The 15,199-nt window shown below is 34.1% G+C and overlaps 2 protein-coding genes across 2 annotated transcripts; one reads left to right on the top strand and one right to left on the bottom strand.

Annotated features, from left to right (window-relative positions):
* Window positions 1–3,844: 3,844 nt before the first annotated feature.
* On the bottom strand, window positions 3,845–13,238 carry LOC108909095 (coiled-coil domain-containing protein 65). Its single transcript, XM_018713328.1, has 7 exons — window positions 13,095–13,238; window positions 12,856–12,969; window positions 12,632–12,793; window positions 12,335–12,583; window positions 7,097–7,294; window positions 4,403–4,826; window positions 3,845–4,341 (listed from the first exon to the last, which is right to left on the bottom strand). Exons 1-7 carry the CDS (start codon window positions 13,236–13,238, stop codon window positions 3,845–3,847), a joined length of 1,788 nt encoding a protein of 595 aa, XP_018568844.1.
* On the top strand, window positions 10,325–12,127 carry LOC108909099 (general odorant-binding protein 71). Its single transcript, XM_018713334.1, has 5 exons — window positions 10,325–10,414; window positions 10,467–10,644; window positions 10,751–10,929; window positions 10,987–11,113; window positions 11,961–12,127. The coding sequence occupies exons 1-5, from the start codon at window positions 10,361–10,363 to the stop codon at window positions 12,065–12,067; spliced, it is 645 nt and encodes a 214-aa protein (XP_018568850.1). The 5' UTR covers window positions 10,325–10,360; the 3' UTR covers window positions 12,068–12,127.
* Window positions 13,239–15,199: the final 1,961 nt, after the last annotated feature.

The following is a 15,199-nucleotide window of genomic DNA, read 5'->3' as shown; positions in this document are numbered from 1 at the left end:
TGGAAATTGTTGAACCTAGTGAAAGTATATCCTCTATTAAAACAGATTTCGAAATACTTATCTCAAAGACTACTACTACGAAACTGTAAAGTGTGTACTAAAAACAGACATGTATGTGTTTCTCAGGAGATGAAATTTTGTGCAAACAAACAAAGATGGGCATTAGTCGAATAAATCTTCAATTCTGACTAAAAGTAAGCGAATAAATAGTCAAACTAAATTAGTCAACGATCTTCACCTCTGTAACTAATACTCATATCCCAATGACAAGTATTAGCTAAGAATTAGGGATAAAATTTCAATTGTGGCTGACTAAATGACACGTTAGAGAAAAATTTACTTATAACTTATTATTTACAACTTTTCATGAAAAAGTGGAAAAAGATATAGAAGAAGAAAATGGTTTTCTTTAAGAAAACCTTATATTTTTTGCAGAAAATGGCTTGGATATTTTCTAAAATAGAATTATTAATTACAGAGGGTATCCAAAAACTGTGAGAAAACAATATAGGGGGTAAATCTTTTTACAAATATGTAAAATTATAAATGCAAAAGTTATGATAAATTTTTGAATTAACACGAACAATTTTTATGAGTGGAATCAACCCCTAAAGTTTGTATTCATATGTTTCGGACACCCTGTATAATAAGTAATGCTCATTCATTTCCAAAATAACAAATAAAATAAAACTATTTCTACATATGATTAAGGCGCATTTGAGATATACAGGCTGATACAAATTCGCTTCTCACTAGAGGTATCTCGGAAACGGTAAGAGATACAAACTAGCTCAAATGGGGGCAAAGTTGTATAATCAGAGGACCAACATTATGCCTCTAAAAAATCAAGGCTAACATGATTAGTTTTCGAAATATTTGAAAAAAAAAACGAAATTTTAGAAATCCGTTTTTGTTTAATTTCAGCGTCGTTTCAGGTGGAACGAATACATTGAAGATGAATTTTACGAGACAAAACGCCTGGATCTGGTTCGAGCTGAGATAGTCAGTATTGGGGGTCATGAAGGCTTGCAAAAAATGTAATAAAATTTCTAGGATCATATTTAAAAAATTAAGTTGATGATGGTTCTAGAGACACGAAACGTTTCATATAAAAATTGACTATATCATTCGATAGAGGGCTAAAAGTGGCCATGAGAAAATGTTGTTCTTTTTTCAATATCACCTCAAACGAGACTGAAATTAAACAAAATTGGATTTCCAAAATTTTGTTTTTTTTTCGAAAACTAATCGTGTCAGCCTTGATTTCTTAGAGGCATAATGTTGGTCCCCTGATTATGCAATTTTTGCCCCATTTAAGCTACTTCGTATCTCTTACCGTTTTCCGAGATCCCTGTAGTGAGAAGCGAATTTTTAACAACCTGTATATTTTTAAGTAAGTACGAAAAAAGCAGTAATCTTACAAAAAAATTAAACAATTATTATTTAAATACAAATATCATAATCACTGTTCGCATTTTATCGATGAGAGAATTTTTAGCATAAATATTTTATAGGGGCGTTCTATTTTTTAGATAATAATTATTTTTTACCTACATATATGAAATAAAATGTTTACTTGGTTGATTATTTAAAATATTTACCATCTATTTCGTGTTTACATTTTTAAATAGATGTTAAATTATTGTCATCTACCATATAGTCCAAGCATTATAGAGATATGCTTGCAGAAATTATTACCTGGACAAAAAAAAAATAAGACCGTACAGAAAATTAAATTTTAAATTGAGTTTCTTGTTCTTTAAACTCGATCTAATATGGCGAACATTGTTAAAAATAATCGCAAAGTTGAAAAAAACGGTTTTTCTAAAATAACTAAAAAAATATAGAACGGATTGAAAAATTTTAAATGAGAAAGTTGTAGGTTTTAAAAAGATCTATCGACTGATTTTTTGAAAGTATCGATTGCTTTGTTACTTTTCGAGATATATCGAAAAAACCGTTAAAAATCTTCTCTTTTCTCTTCTTCTATAACTCGTTTACATTTACGTGCCCATATTTGCTATTTACTGCAAGCATAGCCCGCGGCAAGCCAAAAAAGTACATTTTTGAAAAATTTAAAAATATTAATTATTTTTCGAGATATATCGATTTTTTGAAAAAAAGGCGCTCTCGAAAATTGGCTAGATCTTCTCAGCGGATAGCCCTACAGTAACGATTTTCGGTTTATTTTCTTCGTAAAGAGTTATATTATCATGCTGTTAAAAAATGTTGACGATTTTATTAATTTTAAGGATCAAAAAATGACTGAAAAAGTTGCACTTTTTTTGGGTATGTTTTTTTCAAATAACTATTTCAATTTTTATTATTTTTTTGTACTTAATCTGGGGTAGCTAAACACGAATATTATAGCATTTTCGCCTTAGAAGCAAAATAGACCCGTAAATGTTTAGTTTTCTTTCTTTAAAAGTCATTTTCATAAAATAAAAATTGAAATAGTAATTTGAAAAAAACATACCCAAAAAAGTGCAACTTATTCAAAGTCATTTTTTGATCCTTAAAATTAATAAAATCGTCAACATTTTTTAACAGCATGATAATATAACTCTTTACGAAGAAAATAAACCGAAAATCGTTACTGTAGGGCTATCCGCTGAGAAGATCTAGCCAATTTTCGAGAGCGCCTTTTTTTCAAAAAATCGATATATCTCGAAAAATAATTAATATTTTTAAATTTTTCAAAAATGTACTTTTTTGGCTTGCCGCGGGCTATGCTTGCAGTAAATAGCAAATATGGGCACGTAAATGTAAACGAGTTATAGAAGAAGAGAAAAGAGAAGATTTTTAACGGTTTTTTCGATATATCTCGAAAAGTAACAAAGCAATCGATACTTTCAAAAAATCAGTCGATAGATCTTTTTAAAACCTACAACTTTCTCATTTAAAATTTTTCAATCCGTGCTATATTTTTTTAGTTATTTTACAAAAAACCGTTTTTTTCAACTTTGCGATTTTTTTTAACCATGTTCGCCATATTGGATCGAGTTTAAAGAACAAGAAACTCAATTTAAAATTTAATTTTCTGTACGGTCATATTTTTTTTGTCCAGGTAATAATTTCTGCAAATTTAACATAAATCCGTGACAGAATGCTTGGACTAATATTCCGATTCCATTTTACGTGCGACGTTTTACATGCGACTATATTTTACCTCATCGAAACACTTAATAACAAAGAAGTATGCCGCAATAAAAGGAGAATTACGAATCACCTTGTAGAGAATAGTCACAATTTTTCGCGAATAAGTATAACAGAAACAGATAATATCGGCCATATTTAACTTACCCGTTGAAATACTTCCACGGAAACCACAGACACGAAATTAGTTTTCAGTTTTAGTCACGACGTTAATAAATAAATCAATCTTTAGTCTAGATTATGATTAATTAGTTTTAATATCCATGACTAATGTCTAATCAATTAATCATTAGTCATGGCATAAACCTAGGTTTAGTCTTGACTCATTAATCGACTAAGGACTGCCCGCCAGTGGTTAGCGATTTATTGCTTTGTGACGTCACTCGCGAAGCACCGTTGCCTTGTGAAAGGCCTAAGTAATTAATGATAGGGCGTACTTTTTAGTCCACAGGTGAGGAACAATTAGGTACAAATAAATAATATAAGAGTGTTAATATTATATTTAAACTTGCGAGTGTAAAACACAAGGGATGTGATTTAAAGTGAGCATTAAAATACAGTAAACTTATAAATATAACAAGAAATAAAATAGTATAAATATTATAAAGCTTAAAAAAATAGGAATGTAGTGTTGAACCTACCTAATAATATTTCACTCGCGAAATCATCCGCCGCAAAAAAAACGCTTTCAGTTAAACACGACGCGCCTGAGCGGCGCGGAATTGGCTGCCCTCCTCCTCGACGGCAACCTGGTGGAGGCCCTGCTGTTCGGGATGCTCTGAGACAGGGCGGCCGCCTCCAGCACGGCCCTGATCGCTCCCCTCAGTTCCTTGTTCTCCCTCTCCAGGATCCGCTTCTCTTCCTTAATCTCCAGACGGTCCATCTCGGCCTTGTTGAACACGAACCAGAAGTTCTCCATGCCCTTCAACGACTCGAAACACCTCTCCAGTATGTCTTTCGTGGATTCCTCGCTGGCGGCGGACGGTTCGCTCTGGGAACTGCTGGACGAGGGAAATTCTCGAGATCCCTTGGTGTGAATAGTGACGGCGTTTGCGGTGGTGACGCGTCTGGAATCGGGGGTGGCCGAGGATATCGTGTGGGCGGACCTGAGGAATGGGTCCGAAATCGCGGTTTTCGGCCTTCCCGATGATTTTTTCCGCGACGCGCGACCCAGGAGGGGCAAGGCTGAAAAATAAAATACGTTATCTCCACGTTGACCCCAAATTTTAGTTAGGTATTGGTTTACCACAGTCCTGTATGGAGTAAAACGTAGCTTCCACATTTTCGATGTCCTTCAGTTGCTCTGAGACGATTTTAACGCTTCTCTTGAACTCCTCGTCGTCCTCGTCGTGTTTCGCGATCCCCCGGGTTATGGGCAGCCACTTGGACACCTTCTCCCTCTCCGTTTCGAATCTCTTGCAGGCATTCGCCAGATACTTTATCTGCTCCCCCTTCTTAGCCAACGTTTCCAAATAATGAAGGCTCCTTGTCGCGCAGTCTGTAAGGAGAAACAGTTTCGTCTCGTCCGTCTGGAGGTCCTTCTGCAGGTTTCTCTTCATCCTCAGGAAGAATTTTTCGAGGTCTCCCAATTCGAATTCGAGTGTCTTTATTGTTTTTTCTCTGTCGAACAGCATATTGTCGTGATCATTTTCAAGCTGATTTATAAGGCTCTAAAAAAAATACACTCGAGATACAACTGTTTTCTTATGATTCTCCTCGAGAATCATAAGAAAAACCAACATCCTCCTCCCAAAATAAAAACTGTTACAATTGTCATTAAGTCAATTTAATGATCAAAGTTGGTACAAAATAACGAGCGTTCAAATAAAAACGTGGTCAAGTTGGTTCTGAAAATTTGGACGTAGGGCGTAGCGTATAACAAATGAACTTAAACGTCATCTGTCAAAGCGCTATATCGCCGCTATCAATTTGAATATTTTCGTTTTAAAAAGCATTTAAAATGGTGTTTTCTCAAGAACAAAAAGTGTTTATCATAGAGTCCTACTTTAGAAATGGACGCAAGATTGATGGAATATGGAAGTATTCTATTGAGGAATGTTTCATAGAATTTCAAAATCAATTTCCCGGCGTTGTTGAGTACAAAATTTTTCAAAGTGCAGTTCAGCGTTGTGTTAATGTTTTTCGTGAAACGGGCAGTGTAACAAGAAAAGAAGGAAGCGGCCGACCTAAAAAGCGGACTGAAGAATTAAAAGAAAATGTCCAACAAATAATGGAAAATGCGCCAAGAACTTCTGTACGTGTTTTATCACAAATGGTGGGAGTATCAGTCGGTACCTGCCACACAGTGTTAAAAAAAGATTTGCGTTTGTTCTCCTATCGTTTAACTTGTCAGCAAGAACTTCATGAAGTTGATTTTCCGCGACGGGCTGTATTTTGTGAATGGTTTTTAAACAACTACGGTGAACTTCATAATATCACCTTTTTTTCTGATGAAGCCTGGTTTCATTTAAGTGGTTACGTAAACTCACAGAATATGAGAATGTGGTCTTCTGAAAAACCAGATAACTTTTTTGTCGAGGGCCCTCTACACGCTCAAAAAATTGGAGTTTGGTGTGCTCTCAATCGAAGGAGGATTTATGGACCTATTTTTTTTAATGGTACTCTTACTGCGCAAAGGTATAGAGAAGAAATTATCGCTCCTTTTGTTAACCAGCTGGAAGAAAACGAAATTACAAACTTTTACTTTCAACAAGATGGCGCAAGGGCACATACGGCAGGCGAGACGATGAATATGTTGAGGGAAGTTTTCCAAAATCGACTAATAAGTCTCAATGCTGAACATGAATTTCCACCGAGGTCATGTGATATTACGCCGTGTGATTTCTTTTTGTGGCCTTACCTTAAAAACACTATTTTTGAACTGCCTATTCCTGATTTAAACCATCTGCAGGCTCGACTTATAGACAAGATTCGTGAAATTAACAATACCCCGAGCATCTTAGAAAATTTCTTTAATTATTTGAGGAACAGGTGTGAAAAGTGCTTGGAACAAGGAGGGGGACACTTTCAGCAGCTGCTTTAATTTATTGTTATAACAAGGAGGGGGACACTTTCCGCAGCTCCTTTAATTGTTTGTTATTGTTATTACGATTATTCTTTAAAATAAAGTTATGTAGTCATTAACGTTATTGAAACTGACAGCTGCTATACAGCTCGTTGAGAAATGAGGTTAAGTTGGTCGCTATAAGCTCCCTACGTCCAATGTGTCAGAGCCAACTTCGACCACGTTTTTATTTGAACGCTCGTTATAACACAAATTATCATGTTGACAACATCACACTACACATATATGCTGTACGTGGGTAAAGGAAACTAAAACGAAAGCAAATGTTATTTTGTAATACATAAATTTCGAAATACAAAAATTTTGATACTAAATGTTTTTTCATAATGTAATTTATAATATCAACTGTTTAAATATGGTATCCCAGAAATGAATGCCAAGTTTTAAACATCTCTTTTACTCATCAAAAGCAAGAATTTATGTCTAATAATTTATCTTTCAAAAACATTTTGGTTTTTAAAGTTTCATTTCTTATTTTTTTTATTTTTAAATTTTCGTCACACGTCACTGGAGTTAAGCTGAAAAGCTTGTATGAATAAATATCAAAAAGAAGCAGAAATTAGTTGGTGTTAGCAAATATTTTAGTGGGTAAAAAAATGCGTTACAAAAATAGGAGTTTACGTTTACACAAAAGTCGTTGCTTTTGACGCGATATTTAGGCACTTATTTCCGGGCCACCCTGTATTACACATGTTAATTTTCTCCGCATCTACCTCGAAATACGAAGTTTGGAGACCTCCGGGAGCAAATGCAATTTTTTTCACTTTAGAGTTGTGAGAAAATTATCTTTCCATGCAGAAACAACGTAATACATATATTTCACCCCAGCTGATTTACAATCAGCAACCCACTCACCTCCTGTCGCTTCATGCGTTCCTCGTTCTCAGCTATTTCGAGGGCGCTCTCGGCGTCGAGCCCCCGCAGCTCGGCGAGGTGCATCCGCCTGGAGTCCGTCTGTTGCACGTACAGCCGCACAACGGTCGCTAGCTGCCGCCAGAGGGCCCCGCACATCGCCTCGCGGGAATTCTGCTTTTGGGAAAGCTGCACCTTGAACTAGGAGAGGCAGAAAAAGTGAACAGGAGATTTTTACATCGCGTCCTCAAAGTTTGGTACCTGGACCGTAGCCAGGGGGCGTCTACGCAGGCTAGTATTCTAGCGGAATATCCGAAGTTGTAACGAGCCGCCCGCCCCTAGCTGCGGCCCTGACAGTGTACAGCCCGAGTATGATTTAACGTCGGATTCGAAAGGGAAATCGGCCAATTTTTTTTTTGCTAAATTGATTTTACTACCTTAAATTGATGCATCAAGCTCCACTAAAACAAGAGGGCACCTTTTTATAATGAATAGGTACATTTTATCTGGCATTTTTTATCTAGCCTTTAAAGGTAAGTAGGGAACTTATTACCAGTTTAGTTCAATAAACAAAGACACATAAAAATTATAAAAAATGTTTTAAGAAAAATTGTAGAACTTTTTATACCAAAAATGTTGAGCTTAGCCCGATATCAATTGATAAACAAATGTATTAGTTATTTTGAAAAAAGGCTAAAAATTGCATTTTTTTAGACTTCTTTAAACCGAAAAAATATTGTTTTACAAAACTTTCAGAATGTGTCTTTTGCAAGAACTGCATTTTTTTAAAATTGCAAATTATTTGAGTTTTTGCAAAAATTGAGTTTCTTCGAAAAAAAGCAATTTTTTCAAGTTTCAATAAATCATACAGTAATGCACTTAAGTGACCAATTTTGGACTTAAAATTTTCTCTGAGTTGTACTTTCCTGTGCAAATTGTGCGCATATAGTCCGATTAAATAAGCCTTTAAATCGAAATTTTGGTCAACTTGTCTGAATTTTTTATATGAGTTAGTTTGCGATTTGTTATAACAATAAGTGACAGTATTTTTTTGTTCAACCCCCGGCCAAGGGTGAAAAAAGATAAAACAAAGGGGTTTTTCAAGATAACTCGTATAAAAATTGTAAAGCATACAATTCTACATAAAAATGGCCTCTTGACTTTTTCTTGTATTATTAAAATTAACAAAGTTAGGGAGGCTAGAAGTTAAGGGAAAATTTCAGAAATTTTAAAAAATCATAAGCAGAAAAATGAATGAATTTTGTAACTTTATTTTTCGATCCACTCTAAAAACGTAACCTTTCTTTTCACAGAAATAGATATATTTTTTAATTTTTAATAAGAAAGTTATAACAATTTCAAATTTGTTGTTCACCCTCCTAAACAGAGATTTTAACGAAAACCTCGAAACAGATCAATTTAATTTGTTTACATAAATCATATTTTTAATTCTTTTTGAGTAAATATGATTTTTTATAAATAAAAAATATAGTTTTTCTGAAATAAAAAATAAGGGTAGCAACCCCCAAACACGGAATCACTTGCGAAATATTTGTTTTTTATCAAAAGTAATTTATATTTTGTTTCATTTCAAAATATTGATTAGAACCCCAGAAATTTTGAAAAAACTGTTTTGGGGGGCGAACTTTGAGGGTGTATTTCCCCCCGTAAATATGTTCATCCGTAGATAAAAAAATACGGCTCTTTACATTTTCTAGAGTAGATTGAAAAAATATATATATAAAATTCATTCGTTTTTCTGCTTGTTACAATTTTTTTAAATTTCTGAAATCTTCCCTTAACTTCTAGCCTCCCTAACTCTGTTAATTTTAATAGTACGAGAAAAAATCAAGAGGCCATATGTAGAATTGTATGCTTTACAACTTTCATTAAAAACTTTTTTTTCTAGCTCTTACCCTTTTTGAGTTATCTTGAAAACCCCTTTGTTTCATCTTTTTTCACCCTTGGCCGGGGGTTGAACAAAAAATTACTGTCACATATTGTTATAACATACCTCAAACTAACTCATATCAAAAATTCAGGCAAGTTGACCAAAATCGATTTAAAGGCTTATTTAAATTGGACTAATATTACAAAATAATTGAAAATTGCGAAAAATCTACCGAAACTTTGACTTCTTTTTTCGAGGCGAAAAATGTAGATCCTTTTCTTATCGTTGCAATTTAATCGGAATTGTATTATTGCTATTTGAAAGCTGACATTTTTTCAAGAATTTAATAGAGCAGATATCTTGTAGGCGTTAATAAATCTCTACTTAATATATTTCGCGCAGTGTATGAGTACTTACGGAAATAAGTATCGGGCTTTTCTTATGATTTTACATAATTTTAAAAACCACGAAATTTCTCTAACGCAATAAGAAATCAAATTTTCTCTGACTGTGACAGATATCAAAAAATATCAGACATACTTCGTTCTCACTAAATTAATTAAAGCGATTGCATATATCCCCAACACTGATTGTTTATGCGTTTTCATGATATTAGTACATATTTTACTACAATCTGTTTTCTGTATTAATGTAATTTGTACCAAATTTTGTAAAATATAAAAAATAGTAGACTTTTTTTACCTTTATTAGAGTATATCATTAACACCTGTATCTTTTCAACCCTTCCTAGAACACCTTGCATAAGAGTATATTCAAAATATACCCGTTTTGTAATTTATATTATGATATTTTCCTTTCGGGCAACTATTGCTAGTCCGGAGCAATAGCATTTAACAAATGCATCAACAGCTTTGTCCTATTTTTTTCCCACGGAATAGGAAGCTGTCTTCCGGATTTACAATTAGTTGATTTATAAATAAAACAAGTTCTTTTTTTTGTTATTAAATTATTACAAAAACTACATGAGTTGAATAAAAAATATGACAGATCTAATCGCGCACAAAACTAATTCGTGGCCAGTACTAGGCTTGTACTGTACTACATAAAAAAATAATCAGCTAATAAAATTCAAACTGGAATTATAAACGAGTGCAAACGCCGGAAACGCATCTTCATGTCTGATGTTCCAAGAACGAACGATTGTTTGACAAATTAGTTCTGTATTCATCCCATTGTCGCCCTCATTATTTTTTGTTTATTTGCACTAATTTGGCATGAATCCTCCCATTTGTTCCGTTAATAATTTAATTTTTTCAATAACGGAAAGCTCTCGACAATGCCACTATAAATAGGCGCCTACTGAGGCGGTTTTAATTTAGTTAACGATTTGACGTTATCCCGAACGTAAGAACAAAATGAGAGGTAGTACACTCTTTTTGGTGGTATTTTGCTCAGTGGGATATTCTAAGGTAGATAAATTCAAAATAATTACAATTTTATTCTCAATTTCACCTCGCCTAGGCTTTGGAGTGTGGAATCGGCAAAGTTAACAGTGAGGATGTCAAGAAAACCTTAAGTACGTGCATAAAGAACAACGCGACTTTAGAGAAGATATGGGAAATGGCGTCGTCTTCAGCGACGCCGGCTTCAGACTCGTCAGAGTCTTCGTCTATGGAAGATGACCAGCCTCAGACTCAGAGTGAGTAATTATTCCTCATAAGTACTAGAAAAAATATTGATGTCGAAGCAAATCCATAAACAAAGTTATAAGACCTGCTATATATCATGATATTTGTATGTTTAAGGCGCTAAGTTGACTAGGGTAGTGAAGAGGGCTTCGAACGTTCAACCAAAAACAGTTCCACCCCCAACTGAAGAACAAAACGACAAATCTACCGTTCAACCAGATGAGTCCACCACCCCCAGCAATTCGGAATTTGGAGACACCTGTATCGTGCAGTGTGTATTTAAACAATTGGGAATGGTAAGGAAAATGACGAACATGTAATAAAAATACGCATCTCTTGCTCTTTTTTTTAAGACGGATGATAACGGACTCCCGGACCATTCCAAAATTGTCGAGGGACTACTCAAAAATGTAACGGAACGTGAGCTCAGTATATTTTTACAAGAAGCCGCCGGCGATTGTTTTCAGCAGATGGATCAGGGTGAGTTTTTGATATTTAAGGGTTTAATAACAGTTAAATAAATAGAAATTTCAAAAATGGTATGGATCAAGATCAAATAAATAATAAAATAATGCGTAAAATCAGGCGTATTTAGTAAGATAAATTAGTTTAACAATGATGTTTGATGTTTCACAAAACTTTAAGTTAAATTAGTCTACAAATTCAGAAATATTTGCATTGTAAACTTTAAAACAATTTTTTTTTAAGTATAATAAATTAAATAAGGAGGAACTGCGAAATAAACACCAAAAACCCAAATAAAATTTATATAAAGTTAAGAAAACCAATGTAGAAATCTAAGTATGATAAGTAGGTAACTATTGTAGTTGAGTTTAGGTTGTCGGCGTCTTGGTGCCACCTTGGTCGGGATTTCGCCCAAATATGGCAGGTCTACAATATATGCCAGAAATAAGGGTAAATTATTATTTAATTCCGTTGTAAAGTATAATATTATATAAAAGTGGCAAATATAATAAGTAACAAAAAACGTATATTTCGCGGAATTTAAAAATGTTATCCGAGGCGCCCTCTGGATGCCAATGGCTTAGGCTCTTATGAACGACTTCAACATTCTGTTAATCTACCGCTCGGTAGGTCATTCCTAACAAATATAGGACAGAGATCATTACAATGTTGTTCAATTTTGAGAAACGTATTTGTTAGTGAGATCCATCAACAGTAGATGGCGCAACATAAAAACCGAAACAAGAAAAGATGCGATTTGAATTTAAAGTTGCCTAAAACAATCGACAGAAGCAATATGAACAAAACTATTTTATTCATGGATGATGTGCTTTTTTAACCGTGCGCATTTTATTTTTTTCAGATAAGAACATGGATTCTTGTGCATATTCCACTCAGTTGGTGAGTTGTCTAGCAAACAAGGGTAGAATGAACTGTGAGGACTGGCCAGCGGGAAACCTGCCCTTCTAAGATGTAGAAATCTAAATTACGAAAGTGTGATAGTTGTGAATAAAGTATTATTTATAGTTATTCTGTTATAGTTTATGGGTTATATTGTACATATTCCTACATTGTGTTGAATAAATTATGTGGCAACATTTATTTCCTTAATAAACAATCCAATTTCGAAATTACTTGTTTCGTTTGGAAGCTGTATTCGCAATAACCTTTCAGTGATTAATAATTGCTTTTAATTTCAAAGCTTAGTAGTAATATATCAGTAATATAGTTAAGTACCTTATGTTCAGTTTCATATAGTTGCACCATATAGCACTCGTACTGTTTTGTCAAGACCTTCTTTCCTTCCGTTTGTTGTCCATACAATATAGTCATGAGATGTTCGTGCTCTATTTGAGCATTTCTTGAAAGTAATTCATTTTCAGTGCAAGTTGCTTCCAGTAAATCACACAAATCTTTATCGTACTGCTGTTGAAGCTTTTCAATATATTCGTGTTGGTATTCTGGAATAACAGGTACCTGATAGTTCTAATAATAAAATAATTAATAATTATTTACACCTCACAAGAAATGTACTTGACTAAAATTATTTTTATTACCTATAATGTTGTCGATATGAGTCGAGTGGTATTGGAAGTTATTCGAGTACTGTCCTTCGGCATCCTCAAGTTCTTCCATTAGCTTTGAAATGGTGAGATTCTTGAAGTTAAGCAACCGGTCGATCCACTCTTTCAAGTGCTAGACATTAAGTTATAAAATGAAAGTGTATATACCACTATTTCGAAGAGGACATAGCTTACCCCTACGTTTTCTTTCATCTCTTGGCATTTTGCCCTGCGAAGGATTTGGTGCCAGTTTTGGTTTATTTTTGCCAAATTCAGCCTCGAGAATGCATCCTCTTTTTTTATTTTTTTCTGAAAGTAAATCAATATCTCCGCTTTTAACAGTTTATCCCCATATATTAACAATACATGTTTTGATATGGGCAGATGTCACTTCATATGTCAACTAAACATTTTTAAGGTTTGATCAAATTTACCTTCATAAACGTAGCGATCAATTGCTCTTTCCTTCTCTTAGCTTCCTCTTCCATGTCAGCCTTGTGTTGCAAATATCTAGCCCTTTCTTCGTCACTCATTTTGGCAAGCTTATTAGCGGCGGATTTTTTCTTTCCCCCGGCCATTTTTTTTTAATTTTCACTTGCAACTTACTACAGAAAAAGTACAGTTCTCTTGGTGTGAATAACGATCTCAAACAATATATGCGTATCCATAGCAATGAAAACCGTTTCTATGGTAATCAAATTGAGTTCATTTGTTATGTATTGGAATTAATTATGTTTGTGTAATGTTTGTCATTTAATTGGAAGAAAAAAATTGGTGTGATAAAGAAGGTTCAGCATGCCGAAATTCGCGCAAGATATACTGAAAGATGTGGAAATGGACGATGAGTTCAAGGAAATCGTCAAAAAGTATGCGGATAAGGAGCCCACTCCCATGGAGATGGACCTGAAGGTTCGAATGGACAGGGTCATGTACGTTTTGAATAGAACGTTGGCTGTTATAAAAGTTATGGTAAGTTTGGTGGTACACTACCACATTTAAATATGTTATCCTCTCTCAAGTTCAACCCGCCGATTTCCCTAATTTATCTTCAGATGTATCTACCTACCTTCTTGGAAAACGAAGCAAAAATTCTGAAAAAGTATTTGCAGCCCCCAGACGCTTACTTCGTTTTCCGGCTGCTAAACAAATATGGGGGAATTTACAATGTGAGCGGTTACAAGAAAAACAACTGCCCCGATTACTCTGAGGTTTTGGAAAACATTAACTTACACAAAATGGTAAATGGATATATTTTTAAGGATATGAACTCATTATTATAATTCTAGCCTAATAGATATGCCAAGCACAACACTAGTCAAAGTGCGATGTCGAATCCGCAAATCAGCCAAATGATCAACGTATTCTTCAACAATAAGTGCATCAGGCAGTTGGTTAAGGACCCCACCTACAGTAATATCGATAAAAGCCTCGCCGAATTCTTGAACATTATGGAGGAGTTGAAGGAAGTGTCGAAGGAGATAATTTATGAGACAGGAGAAGAGGAAGATGCCAAGGATAAGGAACTGAGACAGGCGTACAAGCATAACGTTTTGGCCATTGCCACTATCAAAGGTAAGCCTTTATAAGGAAGGACGCTAAATATTTTATTTTCATTGTATCTTAAAAGTATTTTGAGATATTTTCGTACTCTTTTATATTTAGACCTATAACTTATTTTATTTGAAATGTCTGAAATTTAAAAAGCAGACAAGATCAATTTTACAAATACATTTTGATATACAAACCTGGACTTCTCTAAAATAGTTTCACTTGTCAAAATTAAACATGGGCATATCTTTCTTTCCTAATAGGTACGCCAAAAAATTCACTGTTGCGTATTAGTAAATATTTCTGAAACTATTTTTTCGTGAAACGAGTGAAAAAAATACCTCAATTTTGCAACTCTTATTATAATGTACATACATTAAAAATATTATTATTATTATTAATTACCTTAAAAATCACACAATAATTGAGTTTAGAATGTTTAATTAAAAATTTCAGTATAAATTAAAAAAATTCAAAATTGAAAACACAGCCACACAAAAAAAAAATTGTGTATACTTTTTATGCGACATATATTTTTCGTAGTATTTTGGCCTCCTGAACACGAATCTGGGATCAGAATTGGCCCATCACGTCACAATTTTTTCCTAACCTCAAAAAACTTGTGAAAAATAGTGAAAAATTGATGAAAATTTACTGGGAAAATTTGGAAAAAAATGTATTTCCACATCAAATAGTACATTTTCATGTAAAAGACTCTGCTGAATTCAAATCCACTGTCAGAATTGTGCTAGAACGTGTGGTTTTTTTTCTAACCTCAAATTCTGAGCGGATTTTGACCAGATTTTGTATAAAGGGGTTTTTTGGGTCGCTGATTACGAATATGAATTCACATTGTAAAAATTCAAGATGGCTGATCCAATATGGCGGGTGTACTTTTTTGAAATCCACCGATTTCAGTAAAATTTGGCATCATAAGGATTGCTGGTTGATCTCACCTTCATTAATCACACATCTGGAGCCAGATTTTCAT

The sequence above is a fragment of the Anoplophora glabripennis genome, unplaced genomic scaffold (assembly GCF_000390285.2).
Source record: "Anoplophora glabripennis isolate ALB-LARVAE unplaced genomic scaffold, Agla_2.0 scaffold443, whole genome shotgun sequence".
Classification (NCBI taxonomy): Eukaryota; Metazoa; Arthropoda; class Insecta; order Coleoptera; family Cerambycidae; genus Anoplophora; species Anoplophora glabripennis.
The sequence above is the reverse complement of the archived record's forward strand: the minus strand, read 5'-3'. Positions and strand labels throughout refer to the sequence as shown.